Source organism: Lates calcarifer, unplaced genomic scaffold (genome assembly GCF_001640805.2).
Source record: "Lates calcarifer isolate ASB-BC8 unplaced genomic scaffold, TLL_Latcal_v3 _unitig_840_quiver_1154, whole genome shotgun sequence".
NCBI lineage: Eukaryota > Metazoa > Chordata > Actinopteri > Centropomidae > Lates > Lates calcarifer.
The window spans coordinates 1-22653 of record NW_026118033.1 but is presented as its reverse complement, the minus strand read 5'-3'; the positions used below and the strand labels follow the sequence as shown (position 1 = coordinate 22653).

Genomic DNA, 22653 nt, shown 5'->3' with positions numbered 1-22653 from the left:
AATAAGACTCAATTGAGACATAGTATGCAAGGGAATGCTGATATTTTTGCATGGGAATACATTAATTTCACAAACAAAAATTTCAGCAATGGGCTTTATAGTGGATCCATGTGTTTGATTTGTAGCATGAAAAACAGATGCATCACTTGAGACATTACTGGTGTTATGAAGGACATTTCCAAGTGAAAGAATAATCTGTTTTCTTGCTACAAACTACCATCAATATCTTTCCATTTTTCTTTTTTTTTTTCTTAATTTTACTTACAAACATTATTCAGAACACCATGAGTCACTGAAACTCTGCAGTAACACAGTCCAGTGAAAGTCTGATTGCACTGTTTTGCAGCAGGTCGACCTGTCTGTTCTCTTTAATAGTGAGAGTTGACTCAATTTCTCGAGTCTTTTCTTGCAGCTCCGTGAGCCTGCACATTGGACAATGTGCTGATGCTAAGCATGTATATTGTTTACTATGTTCACTGTCTCAGTTTAGAAAGGTAGCATGCAGCAGCTACTAATTAGCACTAAACGCAAAGTACAGGCAGATGGTAATGTCATTGGTTGTGTTTCTGGTCATGAACCAAAGTACTGGACAATGAAATGTCAAGGGATCACCAGTAGGACATTTCACTACAACGGTCAAACTGCTGATGATCACCGGGATCACCGAAGTTAGATGGATTCATCCCCTGAGGACTGTGACTGGCTGTTGTATCCTGTTGAATGGTTTATGTTTGGCACAGTTGTCTGCAGCTGGACTAAAATCTACTTCCAACGGTCAGAACTGTATATATTATCTGCAGTATTGCGGGCAGTGATGACACTTTTTCTCTGTTCTGTGTCTCAGGGTTTGACAGTGCAGGTGGAGGATATGAGGATCAGGGCCACGTATTCTCAAAGGAAAAGGATTCCCATCACTGAGGGCTTTTTGGAGGTGAAAGACGGAGGCAAGTGGAGACAGATCTGTAATGAGGAGTGGACAGAGATGAACAGCAGGGTCATCTGTGGCATGTATGGCTTCCCCGGAGTGAAACGCTTCAATACCCGACCCTACAAGTGAGTAATGGTGCTGGGCCAGCAGCAGGGTTTAAATAAGGCCAATTAAATATGATTAAAGTCTTCACATGAGTTAAACTCTAGCATAAACATTCAGCTTTTAGCTGAGTTAATTGCAGCTTAGGTTATGGGAATGTAGTGGTTTTACATATAGAATGAACCCTTTTAAATTCAGACCCATGTAAAAAGGAATCATTTGAAGTACACCACACATTCCTTTAAATTACAAACACCTCTATGTGTTTAAAATACTGCATTTCCTGTAGGAGCTTTTCAAGTCTTAGTCTGTTTATGAATGTTATATCATATCAGACCAATGTTAGGAAATGTTACATAACTAAGTTTGTTTACACTGGTCATCTGTCAACCCCTCATCCATTTTCCACATTGAGATTAAACAGACTTGGGCCTGGAGATTCTTGACAAGAAGCCAAACACTGCCTTAGGAAGTCTTAGAGGATGAGGGATGGGCCTTGCTGGGAAACAACTAAGTGCAGTACGCCCTGAAACAGTGGCTCTTTTGGCCACATCTAATCATTTCCCTACGAGCACGAGCGATAACATGGTGCCATTCTTAAATATCATGATCAATATGTGGCCCCTAACAAAAAGACAGCTACTTCCCAGAACACTTTGTGTCTAATAATTTTTATCTGCTAACATGGGAACTGAAGTTGAGTTCGAAGCAGATGTTCACTGCACATGAGTAAACAATCACGTGAGCTAATCTCTGTCTGGTGACTGCACGGAAGAGAATGACATGTTTAACTCTTAAACTGATCAGTCTGGATTGTAATGCCAAGAATCAAACATTTTTTGGAAATAAACCTGGCTATCTGCCCTCCAAGAAGAATCACTGCAGTCCAACCACAGTCAAAAGACCAGACAGACATAAGAACGTAATTTATTAACAAATACTCAGTCTGATGGTCATGTATAATATGGTTTACAACTGGATCTTCACATCTTGTGGGCATGGGTAGTAATGTCTATGATTTAGTAAGATTAAGGCAAAGAAGGTGACTTTGATTAAATATAAAATCAAACCAGCAACAAACCCTTTGTTTTTTGTTTATCACAAAGCTGTGGTGTGTGTGTGTATGACAGTGCTGTGCTCACATGGTTCACTGCTTCACAGAGGTGAAAGGTCATATTCAATCTGTCTTTTATCTGGAACAACAAAAGACCGCCCTATTCACCAAACGTGCCCATGCCAGTCCAACAAAATTAAAACCTCTCAGTCAAATTTGGCATTTCATCAAATTTCACACAACTTGCAAATTGTTCTCGTGCTCAAATGGAGCTGAAGCTTTGTTCTCCTTGCAGCATCTGGATAAGCTGTGAGAGCTGAGAGGGTTGTAAATGCAGTTCATGCTGGTCTCATTACATGGTCTGCCTCTTCTAAGGCTCAGACCTGCGTCAGTGTTCACTGTTGCTGGGTTCCTCAGTGACTCTTAGTTGATGGGGTCATGAGAATTTTAAGGTATTCCCACAGTATCACCATTGTGCTTCTCAGTATAGGATAGGCATTAATCAATTCCTCACACAAAATAAACAAATCTCATAAAACAGGCTCGTAAGAACTTAAAAGAAATAACACTACTTCAAACTGTTTCAAACCAAACTGCTGTTTTCTTAGATTACTGAAGGTGTTTTTCATTCCTGTGAATTTCAGAAACTCACTTGATATAAAATATTGTCATCGCTGTCATCAACTCCTCTTTGTTGATGTGAATCAGTGCAGTGCAGCTCAGTTGGTCATAGATTAAATATTCAATGTCAGATCCTCTCACCAGCACTTGAAGTGGGACATTTTTCAAAGCAATCTTTGAGTAGCATTACCATGCAATGATGACATAACATAAAGTAACAAAGACTGAACAGGCAGGATTCAAGTCTGCAGGTTTCGGCATGAACTCATACCTGAAAGCTCGGAAAAATGTCATTATTTGTGTTTGGCAGTTATGTAAACTAACACAAATTAAGATTTATATAAATGTTGTACAGTATAATCTATATGTGACAGTAAATAACTATATGCGGCCTATGTTGCCTGTTATTTTACGGTGTTCTCAGATTGCTGGCCAAGCGTCGTAAGAAGAACTACTGGGGTTTCTCTGTCAACTGCACAGGCAACGAGGCCAACCTGGCCGATTGTAAACTCGGCAGGGAGATAGAGCTGAAGGGAAACAGCACCTGCGGGCAGGGCATGCCTGTAGTGGTCAGCTGTGTGCCTGGACGTGCCTTTGCTCCCAGCGTCAGCACCGGCTTCAGGAAGGCCTACAGGGTGGAGGTAGGTCAGATTACATGTACTTGACTGCACGGGGAGTTAGTGGTCAACATCGTCACTGCAAGACAGAGAGTTTTGGGGTGGGAAAGGAAGTGCTCTGAATCATGCCAAATCTCTGGAACAACAACATCTCTGGACACTGGCCTCAAGTTATGGTAGTTTCTTGTCGTTGCATTGTACCCAGTGATACAGATACAGAGGCCAAATATGCCCTTAGGGATCAATAGATAGAAACATATTTGTTAGTAACCCTATCACTCAAATGATTCCCAGAAAACATTTAATCCCTTAGACCAAGATCATTTCAGCTAATTTTCAGAGACTCCTAGAACCAAATCCATCTATCCAGATGCAATACAAACTGCAGCACAAACTGTTCTGGGTTTTTACTTGTTTACTGTTGCATAGAAGAGAACAACTGTAAACTGAAAAATTTCAACAGACTCTCTGGCACTTCAGCAAGTCAGTTTATTATACCATATGGCTGATATTAGTCTCTGTGATTTAAACTGGACATATTGTAGATGTTTGTTTGTTCGGAGTTAGACTCAGTTGATTTATCATTAATTTTAAAAGAAAGACATAAACTTTCAATTCAAAACCTATTTGCTTAGCAAACACAGTATGTTACTGCATCATTACATTACATAATGCTTACTTTACATCAATTGCTTTTGATGTAAATGCAGAGTTCAGTAACCATAAGATACATTATACTATAATCAACTCCTGTCAAGCTCTGGATTACAACATTTCCTGCATATTAATCATGTGGCCCTGTGGTCAAGCATCTGGAAACATTTGAATAGATGAATGCTAAACATCTGTTAAGTATAGAATCAAATTATCAGTATTCCCTCTGTTGATTGTTTATTTGTTTAGTTATAACCAAGGTGACACCTATTTTTACCGTAGACTGCAAAACAAGGAACAATGATGGCCAAATATAGTTTTATCATTACATAATATTATAGTATACAGTATGATCCAATATAACAGGTAAGTAAATCACTTAAATTCAATGTTCTTTTTAACAATTTCACTATTTTTTGTTTTTGGTGGACTGTCTCCATAGCAACCCTTGGTGCGTCTAAGAGGTGGAGCTATGATAGGCGAGGGGCGAGTGGAGGTGTTGAAGAACGGCGAGTGGGGCACAGTGTGCGACGACAATTGGAACATTCGAGCTGCCACCGTCGTGTGTCGAGAGCTGGGATTTGGTAGCGCCAAAGAGGCCCTGACTGGTGCCCGACTGGGACAAGGTGGGACATGCAGATTAGTTGCTCTGTGACGGGTTGTTGAACTTCACCGTTCACAGATTTTTAGCTTTCATGACATTTCACTATTACTCAATAAAAGCCCAAGCACAACATCAAGTCGAACTCACTCCCAGCTGTGAAAGTGAAAGGTGTGGACCCAACCCAGAGAACTGCACCTCCGCCTTATCTTTGGCCTCTGTATCAATACCTGTTTGTGTCTCACTCCAATCAGTCTAGACCTTCGCTCAGCACATAAAGGCGTTGGGGAATGTATGGAGTAGCACATTAATGTTTTTACCTTCACTAAGGAACCTGATTCTGCGAAATGCAATATACCTCAGCGTTATAAGAAGCATATGTTCCTTGGAACAGTTGTCCTCTGCTCTGTCTTATTCTCACAGCAAAACACAAGACTGCACAAAATTTTCCAGCAAAGAAAAAAAAAACAGCCTTTATGAGTTTCAGAGGAGGAATTCTTTGTTGGAGAGTCCACAAGGTTATTTGAGGGACTTTTTTTAAGAGCTGGCCACTGGATGCAAAAATGGTACCGCACACAGACGGCACACTTGAAATAGCTGATTGTGTTTGTTTTCTGAAGTCACTCAACAAGAATGTCTGAAGTGGTGCTAGAAAGTGATTCCCTTTTTCACCTGTATGGAAGACAAAGAAAATGTGCATCTAGGGAAATGCAATTAGTTTACTTCTGTATTTCTATATCAATGTAATCTTTTTTTTGGTTATAGCACTTGACCTATAGTGATTTTCTGTATCCTACCTTTGATAAGTTCAGTATTTTATTATCTGTTACAGTCATCTGTCAGACCTGGAAGTTGAGTGTGTTTACAACAGCACCGTGTTCTTCCTGTTGTGAATTTATTTTTCTCCACTCACTGCCAGTCCATCTCAGTCACTGATTGTAGTTTCAGAGATCACATCACTAGAGACATTCCTGTTCAGTCACATGGGAAGAAAACTAGCGTGAAGGGAGTACTCACACATGTTATTGTGGAAACACTGCTACCCTCAGATGACTTTTTTTTTTTTTTTTTAAAGAGAAAGAGACGCAGGGAGGGTTTTTTTTTTAACAAGCCTCAAGTGTCTCATTTTCATTTGACAAAGCTGACTGCTTGTTTCCTTTGCATTACAATTCTAGGAAACAGGATGAAATCTTACATCTGTCTTTGGACAGACTTGTTATTACAACTACTGCTGTTTCACTCAGGAATAGTGAGCTGCACAGGCCTGTGTTTCCCAAAATTATTACATAATCCAAAGACCAAATTTCTTCTTCCAAGCAATGGAAACAGATGACACTTCTATGATTATTTTTTGTTCAATTATGGACATGGTGAATACTCCAGCTCATTTTAGTCGTAGTAAGTTTAGTAATGTGTTCAACAGAAATGAAAATATTCATTGTGCCTCTTGGGTTTCCCTATAGGGATTGGGCTGGTCCACATGAATGAGGTGGAGTGCTCTGGGTTTGAAAAGTCACTGACTGAGTGCTACTTCAACCGTGACGCTCTGGGCTGCAGCCACGAAGAAGACGCAGCTGTCAGGTGTAATGTTCCTGCCATGGGTTTCCACACTAGGGTGAGTAATTCCATCCAACATATAAAACAAAAACAGATTTTATTTGTATGGCACTGCAAGACACATCTGTCTATCTCTGTCCACAGCTTCGGTTAAGTGGTGGCCGTAACCCCTATGAGGGTCGTGTGGAGGTCCTGGCGGAAAAGAACGGCACTTTGGCATGGGGCACAGTGTGCAGTGACAACTGGGGGACCATGGAGGCCATGGTAGTGTGCAGACAGCTGGGTTTGGGCTTTGCCAGCCACGCTTTCCAGGTAAGGACTCCCTCCACGCCCACTCCCATAAAATCATTTTTTAAGATGAACTTATCTTTACTGCTCAGGCTCTCAGGATAAAGGAGACAGTTTGGGATGTAGTTGCTGCTCTGACACAACAGTGGTGCTCCAAACTGGATATTTCATAATTCATTCATTCAGTCATTCCAGTTTATTTAATGTTGGGAAAACTTTTTCAGAATTCTTCCTCAAGTCACTAAACCACATCACACCACATGTGTGGGATTGGTCACTGTGGCATTCAGGATGCCAAAGTTCACACTGACCACCGACTTTTTAACAACAGCAGGACTGGTATCAAACTAAACTGTGAAACTCCTATGCATGACAGCTTGTACAGCAGTGATAAACATAGTTGACTGATGATTCATATTTACATATTTACTACTGAAACTACGCACATTTATCATCAATATATGGAATTATTCATATTTAATAAAATAATCTCAGGTCAAGGCCCATTCAGTAGCAGCAATAGCATGTCAATGTATAGTTTCCATCATGGTTCCTTCATTTTTTTGGTGATGGGAGTGTTCTTTTCTTGAGATTACATCCTTATTATCATTATATGTTTCTGTGCAATGTCAAGTTAATGTAAAGTAGAAGTAATTTTACATTAGTGACCAAGTTAAATTGGTAAAAATAGAAAAACTCTGACACATGCAGTTTCCAAATGGTACACAGTGGGCTCTGTGTGCACCTCAGGCCCAGCTCATATCTGTGCTTTTTCATCTTTCCTTTCCCTCACATTATAGCACCAACGTAACAAAGTTAGGTTCATTTGTAGCTTAGAAAGTAAACCTTACTTGATTCTTTGAGATGGACTTGAATTCTACAGCGTAGGAGACGAATAGTTATGTCACATGTAATATGGATGAGATGAGATGAGTCTGGCAGTTCTGCCTATTTTAATGTCTGAGTGTGTGCGTGTGTGCGTGTGAGTGAACGCCATTAACTCTCACTCTAACAAGCTCAAACTTTATTGATCCCAGAGGGCAAAATAAAGATGGCGCTTGCTTAGCAACATCAAAAACACACAGTCAGCAGAGAAAGCAGGACAAGCACGTTAAATCTATGACACAAATGAGCGTTCAGCTCCTCAGCAGGAGTGATGGGAAAAGCCTTGACTTCTCGTTTGAAGTTTAGTGGACCCCTCCACCAGTAAAGCCAGTGGCATGACTTGGCAGCGTCACAGTCCTGTCCTGCTTACGTTTTCCCCTGGCTTTTTAAAGGAGACCCCTGTGCTGCATTTATATCATGAGGTGAGAGGCTGGTAAAGATAGAAACCCCTACTTGTGTTCTTTATATTTTTCTATTTCAGGGGAGAAACCACTGTGGTGTTTAAGATTATGTAGGTCTGGAAAGTATGTGTGAATCACTGTGACATGCCCTGATAACAGCAGGGGGGTTTATGAGTGGAACTTGGACTGGGTCTGGTTGGGGCTGTTTATCTCACGAGGCTGTGTTTGGGACAATTACGTGCGATGAACTTCTAATGGAGCAACACGTAAACATGTCATCATGTGTTTGTGGTCACTGCTCGAGCACTCACCCTCCAGTCAAGTAGATTACAACATGATACTTCTCTGATCCAGCATCTGAAATGAAGTGTCTACTCACGATTACGACTAGTTATTTTGTTTTATTACAGAGTAATTCTGTGCCAAGACAAATAATAAAGGTATCCTAACGACGAGTCTCTCTCCACGTACAGAAAGATGCTGTTGCATAAGAGTTCTCATGTTAGCGGCAGCTTTAGGAATAATAAATGTCTGCTCTTTGTTATCATAGCAGAGCAGAGAATCAGTTTCTCCAGAGACTCTTTCCCGTCTGACTTTTAAATGCTTCTGCAGGCAAATCCCACCACCAGATGGAAAAAATGACACAGAGCTTAAACTATACCGCTGTATGTCTATCCCTCAGCTCAACCCACCAACAAGCACTCCCACATCCATATCCCTCGGCTTTCTCTCTCATGAATCGTCCGTTTCCTTGGAAGATGACGGAAAGTATGAGTTTTCTGTTACCGGGGTTAGGGTTAGGATGGGTTTCCCTGTGGCCTGCGAAAAGGCTGTAATAAGGCTGAGTCAGAAGCTATGAGGACAACAGAGCACCCCTTGCTGTGTGTGTGTGTGTGTGATGTGTGATACACCCTTTGATTAGATTTGCCCTGTGGGGGCAACCAGGATATCGTGTCTGAAAATTAAATACAAGAGGAAAATATAAAGATAAAAGATAATGTATCGGTTCAAAACAGTCCCACACAAATCCTTTTTTCCAAAACAGTTTAAGCAGCACAATCTTCACTCACTTGTTTCCAGCTGACTGAGGCACAAATAGATGAAATTATGCAACTGAGCTGTGAACTTGAGTCTTTGACTCAACTCAGATTCAAAGAAGTGGTTTGACATTGTGGAAAATTCCCTTATTTGCTTTTAAATATGAAGCTACAGCCAGCAGACAGTTAGCATAGCTTAGCAAAGGAAGCAAAAAGTGTGTGAACTTCATACTGTGAACTATTGTTTTAAGATTTGATAATCATTCATTTGAATCTGTCTTTTCTGTGCTTTTCTTTTGTCAGGAAACATGGTACTGGGGGGGAGAGTCCTCAGCTGACACTGTGGTGATGAGCGGAGTGAGGTGTTCGGGAACTGAGCTGACTCTGGATCAGTGTCTACATCATGGGAAACACATCCAGTGTGCTAAAGGAGGTGGACGCTTCTCTGCTGGGGTGTCATGTACTCAGAGTAAGAAACTGCAGAATACAAATACCTTATACGTGTAGAAGAGAATTAAGATATATTCTTAAACTGTAGAAAATACTATTTTTTAAAAGTAATTTCCTCATTACACGCTCCCTCCCAGCGGCCCCAGATCTGGTTCTCAATGCTCAGGTTGTAGAGCAGACCACCTACCTGGAGGACAGGCCCATGTATGCGTTGCAGTGTGCCCAAGAGGAGAACTGTCTTTCCAGCAGCGCTGACAAAGCCGACCCCACCTCATACCGCCGCCTTCTCCGCTTCTCCTCCCAGATCCACAACAACGGCCAGTCAGACTTCAGGCCACGGGCGGCACACCACTCCTGGATTTGGCATGAATGTCACAGGTGAGACCTCAATGAGCCAAACAGTTTATAGTTTATTGCTACGTGTATTATAGTGACTTTATGAAACCTGATCTGTTATTCTAAAATGATTACACAGGGACAAATGTCGTTAATGCTAATGCATGTCAATGTGTAATGAAACCTGTGGAAAAGAATTTTTAGTATTTTATTTATGAAATTAAATGAAATCGTATGGAATTCATATTTAATGGATCTTTTAAGGGCTTTTTAAAACAACTTTATACAATAAATTATCAATTACCAATGTCTAACTGACCTGAAAATCCCTATATCCCATTGAGAATGAGGCCTTTACACCTGTACTCCTGTAAATGCTCGCTGGGTCCAGTCGTGTTTAAGAGCATATATAGCATATATTCATCTACCTCAATGATTATCAACATTTTCTTATATTACAAACTGCACATTTCTGTTTATTACAGAGACTTTTAATGCTGATTGCTGCACTTTAATTTTTTTACCCTTCTGTGCCTTTTTTATATTTTTATTTTTTATTTTTCTATTTTTGTCACTCTTGTCTCTTGCTGCTGTGACATGTAAATTTCCCACAAGTGGGATAAATAAAGTCTATCTTAATCATAATATATGTTTTTGTGACACAGCTAAAAACACACATATATAGGGGATGTCTTAACATTTATTATTTTGTCGTCTTGTCGGCTTTGTCATTCCTAGACATTACCATAGCATGGAGGTTTTCACCCACTATGATTTGCTGAGTCTGAATGGCACTAAAGTGGCAGAGGGACACAAAGCCAGCTTCTGTCTGGAGGACAGTAATTGTGACGAGGGTAAATACAGACATCTTCTTTTCCTGTTTCTTTTGAAAAGACTATGTCGTTGAATGCTTGATATGATGGAACTTTCTGAACAAAGCCAGGTTTAAATAGAAAAATGAAAACTATTTTTGAATGCTGACAGGTATCCAGAAAAGGTACGAATGTGCAAACTTCGGTGCACAAGGAATTACAGTTGGCTGCTGGGATACCTACAGGCACGACATTGATTGTCAGTGGATTGACATCACAGACATTAAGCCAGGCGACTACATCTTCCAGGTCAGTCTGTTTTTACTGTGGTGGATACGACACATCTGCTGCTGGAAAGATCATCTCATCTCCAGCCAGTGTGGTCGTACAGACCAAACAGATGCTTCCCATGTGTCGGCTTCTACTTTTGTTTGGCATACAGCCAAAGTATAATTTTATTCAGACTTCAAACAAGAGAGCAGGGGTTGTTGAAGGACACTGAATTTTCTTGTGGACTCTGTACCTGCTGCGGAAACTAAATTTACAATCTCTAGGTTGCGACACAAACTCTGACCTCCCACACTAGAAAATCATTTTTCCGAAGCAGTTGCAGCAATTAAAACTTTTTCTTTTTCAAACAGTCACTCTGTTAGATCACCCTGCCACCCTCACAGTCTTCTGACAATCACCAAACCTGTGTTATTTGGTCCTTAGCAGTACTTAAAATTAACCTATTAACAGTGTATAAATGTGTAAAAGGGGAAAAACTTTCACGTGTTTAACATCATGTTTTGGTTTGTTTTTTCTCACCCAGGTTGTGATAAACCCCAACTATGAGGTTGCAGAATCAGATTACACCAACAATGTTATGAAGTGCCGCTCCCGGTACGACGGACAACGGATATGGATGTACAACTGTCGTATAGGTGAGACCTTTATCTCGTAAGGATCATGATAAATCTAGTCAATCTAGTCATGGGGGTTTGAACTGACTTCAGTGCAAAGGAGTAGAAGGAAGGAAACCAAAAATTAAATATTAAATATACAGGTTTTGGTCTATATAAAATTGTTTACAGTTTTTACTATATTCATCTGGTATAAACACAGATATCCTCATATTAAAGGTTAAGATAATTAACACTACACTTTCATTTTAAATCAAATGTGTTGAAGTAGAGCCAATACACAACCGTGTCCTAGCACTTTTTGGCTGTATTGGGCACAGTCACAGAGCACTTTATTAGGAACATCATACAAATACTGAGCAGAGCCTCCCTTTGCTCTCAGAACAGCCTCAAATCTTTGTGGCATTAAATCCACAAGATGCTCTAAACATTCTTTCAAGATTCTGCTCCATGCTGATATGACTGCATAATTTCTGCAAATTTGGCAGCTGCACAGTCATGCTGCCAGTCTATTTTACCATGTCCCAGAGGTGTTCCACTGGATTCAGATCTAGTGACTGGGGAGGCCACTGAAGTACACTGAACTCACGGTCATGGTCATGAAACCACTTTTGCTTTGTGACATGGTGCATTATTGTGCTGCCGGGAGCAGCCAAGGGGATGGGTAAATTATGGCAAGGCTGGCTGTGGCATTCAAACCATGATTGATTTGTATTAAGGGGCCTAAAGTGTGCCAAGAAAACATTCTCCACATCATTATACCACCACCAGCATGGACTGTTGACAAGACATTTGGTCCATGGATTTCTTCCACTGATGCCAAATTCAGACCATACACGTGCCTCAGCAGGGATTGAGATTCATCAGCCCAAGTTTGTCCAGTCTTCAGCTGTCCAGTGTTGGTCAGCCTGTGCCCACTGCAGCCTGATTTCTGTTCTTGGCTGACAGAAGTGGAAGCCATCATGGCCTTCTGCTGCTGTAGCCCATCCACCTCGAGGTTTGACACAGTTGTCAAGAGTGGTTGCCATAGCCTTTCTGTCAGCTCCAACCAGTCTGACCATTCACCTCTGACTTCTCTCATCAACAAGGCATTTTCGTCCACAGAACTGATGTTTGATGTGAACAATAAGTGAAGCTCCTGACCTCTCGTTGCATGATTTTATCCATTGCACTGGCTGATAATTACACGAATAAGCAGGTGTTCAGGTGTTCCTCATGTAGTGCTTGGAGAGTGTATATTTATTTAAAATTTTAAAACACTTAAACTTCTTTTATACAGCGTATCAAGTTAAAAAAAAAACATGTACAGTTTTCATATTTTCATTTGATTGTGCCGCATTTAATGCTACAATCAAGTCTTCTTTTCCCTGAAATTACACAATACTGTGTACTTAATTAAAATCTTACATACCACACGGCGAGTCCTGTCAAACTCAAATCAGGCACAAAAGAAATTTTCAGGGAAACAGCCCAATTCAGTTTGACAACAAATAGAACACTCATCTTTTACTAAATGCTAATGTATACAATTCTCTCTTAACGGCAAGTTGTACACACCTTTGCAGAAGACTAATGTTAAGTCAATGACAAAATATCATTACAGTAACACGTACGGAGCTGAACATTCATGTTTCAAATGCTCGACTTTAGTTGAACAAAAACTTCTGAAAATGTTCTACTTTTCTGTGACATGGATTGTGACACTTTGGCTCTGAGGCAACAATCCTAAGGTAGCTTTTGCTATTGAGAGAAACAAATATTAAGAAGAACTAAACGTCTTTCCACTTTTTTAAAAATGAACTATAACATTAGAAAATACCTATCAAATCCAGTATAACATTGCTTGTTACATGTATTTTTCTTTATAACTGTATAACTGCTGGCTTTTGAAAGCAATATTTAGTGTTTTTTGACAGATCTGCTTCTGTTCATGGATCTACGTTACATTTGTCTGTTGGGTGCTTTGCACTCCATACAAAAATCTGTTTGTAACTACAGCGTACAATGTAAGAGTTTTCTTTAACCATCCTGAGAATTAATCTGTGGGGGAATTCGACATTACATTAAAAAAGAATTGCTACCTACACAGAATTATGCAACCAGTCCTGGATCACCTTGGCAAGGAGCAAAACAAAAAACACCCTGCCTGGAAATTAAACAACCTTGAAATGCACTTCAGTTTCAAAGAAACATGCAATCAAATCAGAACAAGTACAAGAGCTTCTCCACTTTTCTCCAGTGCTTTCAGCTATCTGAAATCCCTGTTTGCATCAGATTCTTTTATATGTAATTGTTTCTTCAACACTGATGTAATATAGTCTTATTAGTGATCCTAACCATGAACAAAAGGAACAGTAACGTCCAAAGCGCAGGGGTCAGGTTGAGCTACAGAGCAACTTTGAGGCTGTTGGTGACTCAGTGTCGTGCTCAAGGACACTTGAGCAGGGCAGATGTTGGTGACATGGGGCAGTGAAGCAGGCAAACAGTGGTGGACGGTAGTCACACTCTTGATGATCAGTTAGCTGTTTGTGGCCACTGTGGAGCCTCTCTGCTGGACCTTTCTGTAGAAAATACAAAGCCTGTTAAATGTTTTTTTTAAAGGTACTGTAGTACAAAATGGCTTGTTTGGATGGTGCAATTTCATCACATCAAAAAGAGTGGCGCTGTTTTAAGTTTAGATTTGTTCGATCAAGAACCTCAACTCTTGATTTGCATTGTGTTACATAGTATTGCTCTTCATCATCCTCTCCCTGTCTGACCTCACAGGTGGCTCACGGAGCTCAGAAACAGAGGACATGTTCCCTGGACTGCTGACCAACCAGCTCTCACACAGGTAGACTCGAGATGGACAAGGCAGACGGACAGACATTAGGGAAGCGGATACAAATACTGACAACCACTAGAGGGGGCTGTACTGTTTTGCCTCCTTGGAGCAGTGCTGGATTTATATTGAGCTCAGAGCCCAACTGGCACTATGGACAATGATTCAATAGGAAAAAGACCTGCTTGCTTACTAAATGTATTAACCTCACTCAGCTGTACGAACATGCTCTTCTCTCTTAGTGTCTCTCAACTTTGTTGTAAGTGAAATGTTGGCTTTGACTCGGTGCTTATTGAGAGAGATGTCAGCCAAATAATTTATTAAATTAACTATGCCAACAGTTGCCTTCTAAGCCAAAGTTTCAAGCATTTGGGGAAAGCCTCAAATGAAAATGACATTAGATGAGACTTTTCACCTGTTATATTGAGTTTGCTTGGGATGGATGAAAACAGTCTGCTGCTAAATCTGGTGCTACAAGTGATGAGAATATTGCACTGTGTGTTGAATTGAAAGGTATATAAATCATATTTTCTTCTACAGTATTGGACAGTTAACTAGAAACCAAAAAACAAACACAGTATATGATTATAATGATTACTGCGGAGCAACAAACCACAGTCCATGGCAGCAACACAACTGACAACACAAATAACTCCTGTTTCCAGAGGAACTGCATTTAACTTTCTACAAATTATGACACCTTGTAACCACAACTGCAATACAAGCAAGTGAAAGTTGGGATTTATTTTGACATTTTCTGCCACAGTCACTCTGGTAGTATAGTAAATTTATTTATACCAAAGTTGCTTGGATTTGGTTCTTGCAGAATTTCTGACAATCTGTAAAGATTTTCAGTCATAAATTTAAGTCAGAATTAAGCTGAGAGGGAAAGTGCTTTTTGCGTCCAGGATTTTATCTTCCACATACTTGAGCTTGCTTCTGAAAAATGTTTTATTTATTGATTCTTTTTCTTGGTTGTTACAGTAGACACACTTTCATATACAAGAAATGCATACCCGCTCAGCTTATTTCTCAGTGTTGTTAAATTATTACCATCAGGGACTATGATAACATTGTGGATGTACTGCAATGGCCACAAATGTGTGTGAAAATGCATCATCATTGTTTTGTAAATTCTTTTTTTTATGTAGCAAATTCAGTGACCCCTCTTTTTATAAGAGTATTTGTTAGTTGCTGCCTGTTTTTATTTTGTATGCATGGGTGAATGTGGAAAGGCATTAAATTTTTTGAAATAAAAACGGTAAAAGTGTTTACCAATTTATATGATGAAACTATTTTTAGCATGTTTAAAGGAACCCCAGATGAAAGTGAAGAGACACAGCAGTAATATGACATAAAAGTAATATATATTCTGCAGTTACTTGCTTTACATGTGCTATTCAAAGCTTAGTCTTCTGATCACAGCCACAGTGGATGACCCTCATGTCATAAAAAGGAATTAATTTTCCAACAACTCCTCAGCTGCCTGTGTGAACCTAAAATACCTAAAATCAATCAGTGGCTTTTCATTCATCTGCTCACCTGTATATGCCAACAGTGTTAACTCTTCTGTTCAGTATCGCTGCACCCTGCCTCGTCCCTGTAGCCCCAGGGCTCTGGTCACCATACGCCTGGCGACAGCACAGTCTGTCCTTGGACGTTCCTTCACTGGCTGGATGAACTCTGGACAACAGCAAAGAAACAACCATCTGATCCACCAGTGATCCATCGAGTGTTACTGCTGAAGATATCTCCTAAAACACAACAAGCAGATTATTTTAAGCAGCTACGTGGCTCTAAGAAGTGCAGTCTCCTACCTGCACGTCTAATGGCTTTGCCTTTGGCTTTTTTACTCCCTTCAGCCAGTGCTCGCGCCTTCAGCATTGGATGGCAGATGGAGAGGGCATGGAGTGCTGCATGTGACACAGTAAACAGCGCTACGTGTTAGTACATTTTCAGTCATATAAATTAGCAGCTAATCTCAAACCCACCTGAAGGGGCTCCTACCTGCTGACTCGCTGGAAAAAATCCCCAGGGCGTGTGTGTTGTCCACCCACTTGATCTTCATTCCACCATCACTAAGACACAGGAGGGCAGCTGTTTTTAGTAAATCTCAATTATGTGTTTGAGATCATTTTAATGTAATTTAACTTTAATTTATGTTGACGTTTTTCCTTCCAGTCTCATTTTGCTGCACTGTAAAGAAAAGCATGTCTCTTTTCCTAAAGAGAGAGTAAACCTAAATTCAGAGGATAAAGGGCTAAAATAAAATCACTGAGGAAAACTGAGCTGTGAAAAGCTTTAGGATATTAACTCTCTGTTCGCACCTGTATTCTGTGAAAGCATCCAGGAGGTCGTCGGTTTTGAACATAGATGGGAAGTCATAGATCTCGATCACATGCCGAAACTCGTCCGGGTTGATGAACACGTTCTCATAAATAGAGTAGTCATTGTTGACATGCTCAATGGAAAAAGATACTGCCTCTTTCAGGTGTGCCTTGATCTGACAGGACAAACAAAATACCGGTTACAATTTATTGCCTTAATGGGACCTCAACATCAAAAGAGAATATTAAGTACAAAGACACAAGATCATAATAATAAATGTATGTGGAAAAATAAATAAAATAAAAAAATGCACCTTCAAAATTAAGTGTATGCTAACTTACCTCTTCAGTTACATCATCTGTGTCTGTGCTTATGTCTTCTATCTGGGCGCTGTATGGCACATCAGCAAGTTTTTCTTTGTCTTTCACATCCTCCTCCAGAGTCATTTCAGTGAAGCAGGACAGAGTCTGGTCCCAGACAGGGGACTCAGCTTCATGCGGCCTCAGCACCAAGTTTTGTTTCTCTTCCTGAGGACAATGAGCTGAACTGTCTGCAGTGTAGTTGAGGCTACCGTCTGCTTCCCTGGGGAGTGATGTGTGTCTGGATGTGGATGAGGGCTGAGTGTTTTCTGTGCTTTCACTCCAGGAACAAGAGTCAGATGAACTGTTAATGCAGCTACAGCTGCTAGAGGCTGGACTTGGTGAATCTCTGTATGCTGTGGGTCCTTGTGAGTTTTGCAGGGACAATCTCTCCCGAGCAGCTCGTGGCATGTAAAGAGGTTTATCCGGCCTTTTGGGTCCTCGGCTTCGTGTTGGGATTGAAGATTTAGGCTTAGCAAGGCTGCCCATCTCCTCCCTATTTCTTGGAGGCTCTTCACACGAGCTGTTGTTGCTCTCCAAGTCACTGTCTTCTTCAATCTCAGCCCTACAGAAAACAGTTGTTATCAGAAAACTTGTTTAAAACCCTATAAACTTAAACCTGAACATCACACCTGATCAGAAGAAGTCAGTTTCCCTTAGTTTTTACAATGCATAGGATGGCTAAAACATGTTAAAACTCTGAATAAAGTTTGGCCAACACTGTGCATATGGCCTACTTGTCTACATTCTGTACCTGAGCTCAGAATGGCACACCACCACCCTGCGACACCAGCTTTCTCCTACTGAGAAGGTGGTGAGCTCCGGCAGGTCTTCTATGGTCTTGTGAATCAGGTATCGTAGTCTACTGGGTAGACAGGGGAACAGGAGCACGCTGTAGAGGGACACAGAGGTTAGGACAGCAGAGAGGGACAGTAAGGTCATATTTTTTTGGAAGGAAAAAAGCAACATAAACCTGCCATTGAGGATTTACTGTCACTGAATATAATCACACCACAGGACAAAGTGATTAACTGTGCCATACTGTTTTTAAAAAGAAAGAGCAGCAGTCAAGCACAGATCATGATAGCAGTTGCACAATGGTTTTCTGGGCTTCAAGAGAAAAAACATGCTTTATGTCAATTCAAGAAATATCCATTTTAACTTCAGTTTCTGTGCCAGTTATTTCCCATGAGGTTCAGTGAAAAGACTGTCTGACTGTGAGACTTTGGGGTAATGATGAGGCATATGTAAAGTGTAACTATGGGTTCTTAAACATAAATCAAATTTAGTATTATGAGTAAATAACTATAACTGGGGTGAAAACACTGACTCACATGACTAAAGAGTACAAATAAAATAGATGTGCACCTCTACTTTTACTCTTTATGTGAATGGTCACAGCCTTACCTCTTGCGGTTGCTCCTCTGCTGGTATGTTTCCAGCTCATTCTTGACATGATGCACAAATTCATTTTCTTGCCTTGGGAGATAAATGCCATCGAAACAAGGAAACGCCAGGGTGGATAGAGAAGGATGGGTCCTGAAGACGGTGTGGTGAAGTTAACTTCTTACTGACCTAACTAGCTGCAAACGTCGAAATAAATCCAACTTGAGCCAAATGTAAATTCACCGTGACATATAACGTTAGCTAGCAACCACGGTTAGAAATGTTAATCAAAATAACGACGTCTATGTTAGTTATAAATGAGTAGCAAGCTCACTGGTTATGTTGTTTTCGTTTGCTAAACCACGCGACAAAAACTAAAAACAAAACTAGCTCACTTTAGTTAATGTTAACGTCAGTGTTGTTACTGTCACTCTGTAAAGACCTTAGTAAATCCTTGTATTACTTTGAGTGGCCTTACCGTAGTGGTTTATGCGTATTTATTTTAGTCCTGGGTTTGTTTTAATGAGATATTGAACCCGCAGGAGCATAAGTGAAGGCAGTTACAGTCACAGGCAGCAGTGGCTCAGTAGCTAGCAAACATTGTTTAGCTTCCGGAAGCAGATGCTTTCTTCTGTTGTTTGGCCGTTCCTTCACAGGCAGCGAGATATCCGGTCGGATTTCTTCACAATAAAAGCGACGGTCCCACAAATCCAGCCAAACAAGACTGTGAAAAATGCCATGTTTGAACATTTATGTGGTAATAATTATTCAAATGAAGTCAAAATGCCCCCCTTTCATCACGAGAAACGCCGGTTTTGGAACACATTGCACAAACATATTGCTACAGCCCACTCTCCTCAAAGCCTGATGTACAACGGTGGAGCAAGTAAAAGAAGTAATGCCGGTGTACAAATACTCTCAGAAGTTAACATCTTGCATTCAGCATTTTACTTAAATAAAAGTGCATAGTCCTGCGTTAAATATTAGCATCAAAATATGCCTAAAATACCAAAAGTAAAATTACTCAATATTCAATTCTTCAATTTAAAATATATAGTTTCTTTGCTTGTGTTTCATTTCAATGTAATTATATTTTCTGGTGAAGATATTTTCGATTTGTAATCTAAGTCACCTTTCTATTAATGAATGTATGTAGCTTGAAAGAAGGCAGGTTGCTGCACTATTGTGAAAAAATAAAACTTAATTTTAGAAACTACTGGAAATAAATAGATTTAAGATTAGACAAATCAATCTGTAATACTACATCATTATTTATTGACTAATACTTTTGTATTATTGAGCACAATCTGCAAAGTAATTGAAGTTTACAAAAAAAATGTAGAAAAGTAAAAGGTAATATATTTCCCTCCTAAATGTAATGGAGTGGAAGTATACAGTAACAGAACAAAGAAGTACCTCAAAAATTTACTTAGGTACAGTGTTTTGTGAAGTATTTAGTTACTTTCCACCACTGCAAATGTACTCTTATGTTTGAAATAAGGTCAAACATGAGGAGGTCTACAGATTTCAGGAAAAGACCATTTATTTAGACAAAACAGAACAATATTTGTAAGAAAAGTAGACCGGTTGTATCAAACACCAATTACAGCAATCATGTGTGGAGTTCAGAGTTTAAGGTTCCTGTGGTGTTTGGTGATAATGGAAAAGGGAAAGACATTCACAATACAGGATTGAAACAGGATTGTTGGATATCATTTGGAACATTTAGTGCAGTTGAACTATGACATGGTGGAGACGTACATTTCTCAAAATGTACTAGATCACGTTATTGTTTTGTAATACCTATTAATGGTAAAACATGCTCCATCCTTGAAGTCTCAAAAATCTTCAGTTAAGAGCTTCCAATGTGTGTGTTTAACATGACACGATTTCCTCCAAAAAAGTCCCATTCATGCACAATTAAGAAAACAGTTGCCTCAACAAAGGCTACAACCAGCATGTTAATACTGTGGAGCACCCATAACAAAATTACTGTGCCAACAACTGGGCCCCAACCTAGTTCTATGACAACTCTTGGCGACAATACATTATTTGACTTTATATCATTTGCAAAACAACAGACAAGTCAAATTGCTTATGATTACCATGATCAAAAAGTGGCATTTAACACAATGGCATCATTCATTAAGACCGGTCTTGATCAACAAGGACGTAATTTATACAGTCCAAACCATGAGTGTTTGGAGTGTTGCACATTTTTGTTCTTCAGGCTCTGGGCTTCCACACATTTTATTTGAGTACTACTAACAGTGCCAAGTCTCAGCTTTAGTTTGAGTATGTTTACATCAATACAAAGATAACTGTGAGGGACATATAGTCTTTTTAACACATGGTGCTCAACATTTAGAGATAAAGGTAAAGACAGATGCACATGAAGTCAAACAGAAATCATCATATGGTGTGGAAAATAACAAAATGTTGTCCTAGGAGTTTCAGTGTATTTGGCTGAATCAGAGCACACAGAATGCTCTTGCATACCTTTGCATTCCTCCTACTGCTTGTTGCCATATGAGCTCTTTTCTGTATGAACTAACACTGAAACGACAACAGCTGCCAAAGAAACATTAGCAGCCAAGTGCCAATTACTTTTGAACCCTTGAAATTTGGGCACCATGTGTTAAAGGGTTCTATTCGGACATAAATCCACTCAAATTAAATTTGGCACTTTAATGTAGTATCCATTTATTTTATTTTCAATTGAATGTGCTGAAGCACAGAGAAGAGCAACAAAAATGTGTCCTTTACTGTACATCACCTCATGTATAAAAAAAGACATGAAAACATAAGACAAACATAAGGAAAGGCAGATAGTAGATTACTTATAAATAACAGAAAAAAGATCAGATCATAATTATATACATCATTCAGGTGAAGCAGATATCTGAGTATGTGTTGCCAGACAGATGAAGAGTATCTGGTCAGAGACATCAGTCTATACAAAGAGTGAAAAAAAGGGAAAAATCTGTTAGAGAATAAACAATAGTTACAGTCAGTGGAGTCTGTAGTGTTGTTACAGTGTCCTGGTGCGTAAAATGTAGTCATTGACAAACGTCTGAAGCCTGATTTTTGGGGAAGGTCCCACACTTTTTTTTCATTTTAAGAGTAAGAATTTCATATTAAAGCTCCCACGATTTTCCCAGTGAAGCCAGCTCTCCATTAAAAATTCATTTGAGTGATAACATACCGAAAGATTCTTTTATCTTCCAGAGCCAATACTTCTGTCTTCAAAGATGGTGATTTCAACCTGGAGCATAGTAAGTTAAGGAAAATATGCAATACTACATGCACATTCTCTTATATAATTAATGGCAGTCTGCTTTTCTTAATGTTTTACAAGGTTGCACCAGTTAAATTAAATTTAGGCATACTTTAAACTCTCCCAGAACACCCCAACCAAGCATTTAGATGGAAATATTTACAACCTAACAATAACCTAAAATTTATCTCTGTATTGTGGTTGCATAAAGTGTTGGTGAAGGATACAACTCTGAGGCCTCTCTCTATGGGGTCAGTCAGCAGCAAACCCCTGGGAGCATATATCTTCTCATTCTGGTCCTTTATGTATCTGGCAATCTTCTTTAGCACCTGTACAGAGACAAATACACACTCAGAGAGTAGCACACAATTGTAAGATATACAGTGATTATGTTTTATTTGTCCAACCCACCAGGAAAAAAAAACAGTTTTACCTTTTCATAGTGTGTCTCCATACAGAGGAAGATTGTATATGCAGTTAGACAAGCCAGGCAGCCCTCCAGGTAAGACTTCCCCCCTAGTTTCTCCGCCTCTGCATACAGGTTGTTTAAAGTCTGGATGGTTTCCTCAAACTGCTGCTTATCGAGCTGAAACCACACAAACAGTCAAAAGGCTTCATCTTTAAATGCTAAGTCATCAATGATCTTTTCTGTGTTACTGTACATACCCTTGACTCAAGTTCAGAGGGGAACTTGGTCTGGAACTTGCAGATGGTTCCTGAGCTGTAGTCTCTCTGGATAAACACCTTGGAGGAGACAGCTGGCTGCTGGAGGTCCTGCAAGCTGTGGGTCTGGACAAAGAATCACAATTTAATGAAAGTATCTGTCGGAAAGGCTTGAACAGTGTCACCCTTTGTGAAGCCAGCTAACTCTGAGCGAAATCAGGACGCTCGCAATAAGATTATCTAGCCAATTATCATAACTTACATAAGCGAAAGTAATTATTAAGCCATTAGCTACCAAAACATCTAATTTAGTGCCTTATATTATTCTAATTCAATGAAAAGTACCACCTATGTTATGTTGACACGACAGGAAATGATAAAATATTAAATACTACGATACGCCAATGATATGAGGCAACGTTAGCTAGTGTTAGCTAATAACATGTTAGCTTACGTTTGCTGACCCATCAACGCCGCTGGAAAGTACGGCAACATTAGCCTTTATCAACGCCCAAATCAACAAATCACCATAAAAACATAACACTATTCAGACATCCAACTACATGTCATT

At 39.8% G+C, this 22653-nt stretch overlaps 3 protein-coding genes across 3 annotated transcripts; 1 reads left to right on the top strand and 2 right to left on the bottom strand.

Moving 5' to 3' along the window:
* Positions 1–844: 844 nt before the first annotated feature.
* LOC108880101 (lysyl oxidase homolog 2A) lies at positions 845–15351 on the top strand (the record flags this gene model as incomplete). The annotated part of the gene is given in 11 exon segments (XM_018671527.2): positions 845–1053; positions 3130–3346; positions 4419–4602; positions 6041–6192; positions 6279–6446; positions 9049–9214; positions 9333–9573; positions 10270–10385; positions 10516–10652; positions 11158–11269; positions 14015–15351. Coding segments are annotated over 11 exon segments (1773 nt in total), but the record flags the coding sequence as incomplete, so codon positions are not given.
* Positions 12458–18315, bottom strand: LOC108880100 (R3H and coiled-coil domain-containing protein 1; the record flags this gene model as incomplete). The annotated part of the gene is made up of 8 exons (XM_018671526.1): positions 12458–13809; positions 15612–15752; positions 15887–15982; positions 16077–16147; positions 16397–16572; positions 16739–17321; positions 17511–17648; positions 18164–18315. Coding segments are annotated over 7 exons (1326 nt in total), but the record flags the coding sequence as incomplete, so codon positions are not given.
* A 2593-nt stretch (positions 18316–20908) lies between these two features.
* LOC108880099 (golgin subfamily A member 7) lies at positions 20909–22217 on the bottom strand (the record flags this gene model as incomplete). Its single annotated transcript, XM_018671524.2, has 5 exons — positions 20909–21095; positions 21348–21407; positions 21647–21748; positions 21853–22005; positions 22086–22217. Coding segments are annotated over 4 exons (435 nt in total), but the record flags the coding sequence as incomplete, so codon positions are not given.
* Between the last annotated feature and the right edge of the window lie 436 nt (positions 22218–22653).